The sequence below is a fragment of the Urtica dioica genome, chromosome 3 (assembly GCF_054948205.1).
Source record: "Urtica dioica subsp. dioica isolate 48M chromosome 3, U.dioica_male_clone48M_v1_H2, whole genome shotgun sequence".
NCBI classification, from domain to species: domain Eukaryota; kingdom Viridiplantae; phylum Streptophyta; class Magnoliopsida; order Rosales; family Urticaceae; genus Urtica; species Urtica dioica.
Window position 1 is genome coordinate 37,140,696 of NC_142758.1, and position 4,217 is coordinate 37,144,912.

The 4,217-nt window shown below is 43.5% G+C and overlaps 1 protein-coding gene across 1 annotated transcript; it reads right to left on the reverse strand.

The window, feature by feature from the left end:
* Window positions 1-289: 289 nt before the first annotated feature.
* LOC149402690 (uncharacterized) lies at window positions 290-1,597 on the reverse strand. Its single transcript, XM_089608490.1, has one exon. The coding sequence runs from the start codon at window positions 1,595-1,597 to the stop codon at window positions 290-292; it is 1,308 nt and encodes a 435-aa protein (XP_089464616.1).
* Between the last annotated feature and the right edge of the window lie 2,620 nt (window positions 1,598-4,217).

Here is a 4,217-nt window from a genome sequence, read left to right on the forward strand (position 1 = left end):
CTGACTCCGTACTAGGCTCATCTTTTTCCTCTGAACTTTCTTTCGGAGGCGAGAAGGTGATTTCGTCCCTGATGGTCATTAATTGCTATTGGCCCTCGTTGGCTTCTTTGCTAGTTGGATCTTCCGAATCGTTTTCTTCTGGCCGGTGTTTTTCGACGATCCTTTTGTGATTATTCATATAACAAATTCGGGACGCCTCTTGGCTCCCTCTGATTTCTTGTATCCCGTTGGGGGTCGGAAATCGCACGCACAGGTGGTAAGTTGATGGTACCACCCTCATCCCATGTATTCAAGGTCTCCCTAGGATAGCATTGAATGGGGACGGGCAATCGAGAACGGTAAATTCGACCATCCGGTTTACGTCTCCAGCCCGTACAGGGAGTTCAATGATTCCTAGAGAAGGTGTCACTTCTCCATTAAATCCTGATAGCTGGTTGGGTTTGTGTTCGATTTCAGCCTCTTCGATGTTCATTCTATCCAAAGTGGTTTTGAATATAACATCCACGGAGCTTCCTCCGTCGACCAAGATTCTGGCTACTACGCTGTTACCCACTTCGAGTTCGATAATTAAAGCGTCGTCATGGGGCCCGTACAGCCTTTTGGTATCGTTTTCGCTAAATGAGATCGTGGCATCTTCTTCCTCTTGGCACCCAGGTGACCTCGGCGCACCTTTAAGTCGACGCTGGTGTGCCTTAATCGAATTTATGCTATCCCTGCAAAATTTTGAACCTCCCATGATGTAGTCGATCCGGGGTTTTGCTTGGGAGACGTCGTTGTCGTCCTCCTTTGCTCTTCCTCTTTTTAGGGAGGGATTTCCTCGGGTTCTGTTGTTGTTAAATTCTTTCTTCTGGGGTGGTGGCCCCAGGTCGACGTTCTTTAACTCTCCATTTTTATACTTCTCAATAAGTACCTTTCGGGCTACGACGCAGTCCAGAGTGTCGTGCCCGTAGTTTTTGTGGAAGTCGCAGTATTTTTTCTTGTCACGTGGCCATTTCGGGGTGCTTCCTTCGGGAACTCCTTCATCGTTTACGTTAAAGGCGTGCTCCGGGATACTCGGAGGCTTCCTCCATTCATTGTTTCGGTAAGGTCTCATCCCGGGTGACCTAGTCATGGCCGGAACAGGTGTCATGGAGGGGATTTTCCTTGGGTTATGCTTCTTCGATAGGAGGGCCCTTTCTTCCTCAGCTTTGGTGTAGTTTGAAGCGCGGTGAATTGCATCTTCGATGGTGGGTGGTCTGTTTACGGTCATTTCTTCTCGGAATCTGGACTCGTGCCACAGTCCATTTTTTAGGGTGTTCAGAGCCGATTCTCCCTCTACGGAAGGGATTTTTGACATGACAGTTTTGAACCTTGTCATGAAGCTTTTCAGGGTTTCGTCTCTGGCTTGCTGAGTGTTCCATAGATCCGCCATGGTCGCCTCATCTTCCACCAGCATTGAGTAGTGTTTGATGAACGCGGCCGACAGCTGTTGAAAAGAACTTATGGACCCTTCTTCGAGACGTGAGAACCAGTCCAAGGCGCTTCCGGACAGGTTTTCGGCAAACAACTGGCAAAACCCTGCTTCTCGCTCGTTGTCCCGCAGACATGCTCGCCCCATCGCGATGCGAAAGGCTGTTACGTAGGTTTTTTGGGTTAGAAGTACCGGAGTACTTGGGCAGCCTGACTTTCCCGGTGTCCCCAATCCTGACCTGGGTGATGCATGGAGCAAAAGGAGTTCGACCGGTGTCTGCCACTAACCGGTCGATCTCAGGGGCCGAACTCGTGGCATAGTGCATTCGGGAATTGACAGCCCGAAACTTCTCCTCCACCAACTGGGGAAGGCATTGAACGCGGGGTGATCGTCCCTCGGGGTTCCTTCGGCGAACTGTTCTCCCCCAGTTCGGATTTCTCCTCTCTGAGGGTTTCCATCGGCGAACTGTTCTCCCCCAGTTCGGATTTCTCCTCTCTGAGGGTTTCCATCGGCGAACTGTTCTCCCCCAGTTCGGATTTCCCCTCTCCGAGGGTTTCCTTCGTTCGGGCGAGTTATCCGCTCGAAATGATTCGGTTCCTCAGGAACTCCTCCCTCGCCGGGGAAGTTGATGACCTGGGGAACATATCCAGGAGGAGGGCCTCCTGGAGGTGGGGGTGGTAGGTCGCCTTGAGTCGGTCGAGCTCGCCAAACACTAGCTTCGACCTGTCCATCAAACTGACCCATCCCGGCCGTATTGCTAGGGCCGGCCGTGTCGGGCGACATGTGGATCCCAGAGAAGCTTAACCGCCTCCCGGGCGGGGCGAACCTTCGTCCGTTTACGGTAGGCGGATCGGTCGAACTCAGCAGGATAGCTCGCTCAGCGTCGAGCTGCTCTTGAAGCGAAGATTGTGCAGCTGTCAAGCTATCGAGCTTGGATCGGGTTGATCTCTGGAATTCGGTGGTGGTTTCAACGAGTTTTTGCAGAAGAGCCCGTGTCTCTGGATCAGCTCCAGAGATCGGGATCTCGTGCTCGCTGTTAGAAGACATTCTTTCAGATCCGATCTGTGTTCTTCGGCGTTAGGTTTCTGATAAGCTTCCCACAGACGGCGCCAAATTGTTGAACCGATTTCTCGACCCAACAATCTACACTGGATTATTTTGATTTATCTAGTATATTTATTTATATGAATATAGGGACTCAGAATCAGTTTATGAAGAATGAACTAGAATCTGAAAGAAAATAATAAATGATATAAATAGCAAAATAAATAGGGCGAAAGGATGTTCCTTTTTATTGATAATCAAATAAAGCTCTATCAGAACAAGAAAAATTCGAATGGAAATGAACAGAAAATAAGCTTCAGAGAACAATATCGCAATCTCTCTTTCTTCAAAAATTCCCCCTCTCTGAACGAGGATGGAATGAGCTTTTATAGCCACTTCGCTGATTTTCCTTCGTCTTCAGATCGACGCACGTGTACGTGCAGAACTGGTCTTCGATCCTTTATTCTTGCGCTCATCTCCACTCTTCTAGGCGATTTGACCGTTTCTTTGATGACTTAGAACTTCAAATTCCTTGGTGGGACCGTCTAGAAACGTCTATGGGCCCGGGTCGGGTCTGATTTTCATTCGAAATAATGTCTTGGGCCATTCTGGGTTTATTAGGCCGAACTGGGCTTTGGGCCGATCTGACGATTATCTCTTTTTGGGCCAAGCTCGCTGTGGGCCTGGTCGATCTAGTTCGCTAGATAGAGGGGAGAGATATTTACTCCCACAATATATATATATATATATATATATATATAGATTATATATACATATATCTATAAAAGTACATACATATATAAGCAAGAATATAAAATGTATATATTATACATACATTTTATATTATAAATATCTATTTAAAATATAATTATTAAATATGTATATATAAGTGAAATAATATAGACGTAAGTTTATTCAATTACTAAAATAAATAATCACACTTTTATTTGTAATGATTTAAAAAAAATATAAAGTTAATGATTAATTAATTATAAATAGTATTTGAGTGCATATTAAGAATTAGTAACATATGATAATTATCTGGATATATATATATATATATATATATATATATATATATATATATATATATGTATATATTGGGTATTTTCAATTATATTTTGTTATAAGATTTTCGTCGATATATATGTTGGTAATCGATATATCATCGGTATGATCGGTAGTCAGTATTCAAATTGTTATGAGATATCCGCCGCTAGTCGATATATCAGTAAAATCAGAATTTCGATATCGGTATCAGTATTTTAATCCTTGGTAATGACAAAGTTAATTATTACATTTTGTAGGATCAAAATCAGTTATGTGTCACTTGCCTTTAGAAAAATGTAATAAATATTCGTTCACTTGTTCGTCAAAGAAAAGAGAACGTAATTCGCAGTCTAGTCTCTGTCCTAGACTCTCGTCCTATAGACGACCATTATTTGATCGTTATTCGTTTTAGCACTTAAGAGAAATGTAATCATTATTTTCGTGACACTCAAACCGTTCTTTATTTTGTATGGAGACGAAAGTTATCTCTTATTTTTATGTTTAATCATTATTTGTTCTTAGTTGTAGTTTTGTTGTTTGTTTTTGATAGTTTGGCGTCTTGTCGACTAAAATTGCTGCTACTAGAGCTTACATCTTCATTGTCTATCTAAAGTGTCAAGCTAAGTAACTTATGGTTCTTGATTTACTTTTGAACATTTAGGGATTCAGAGAA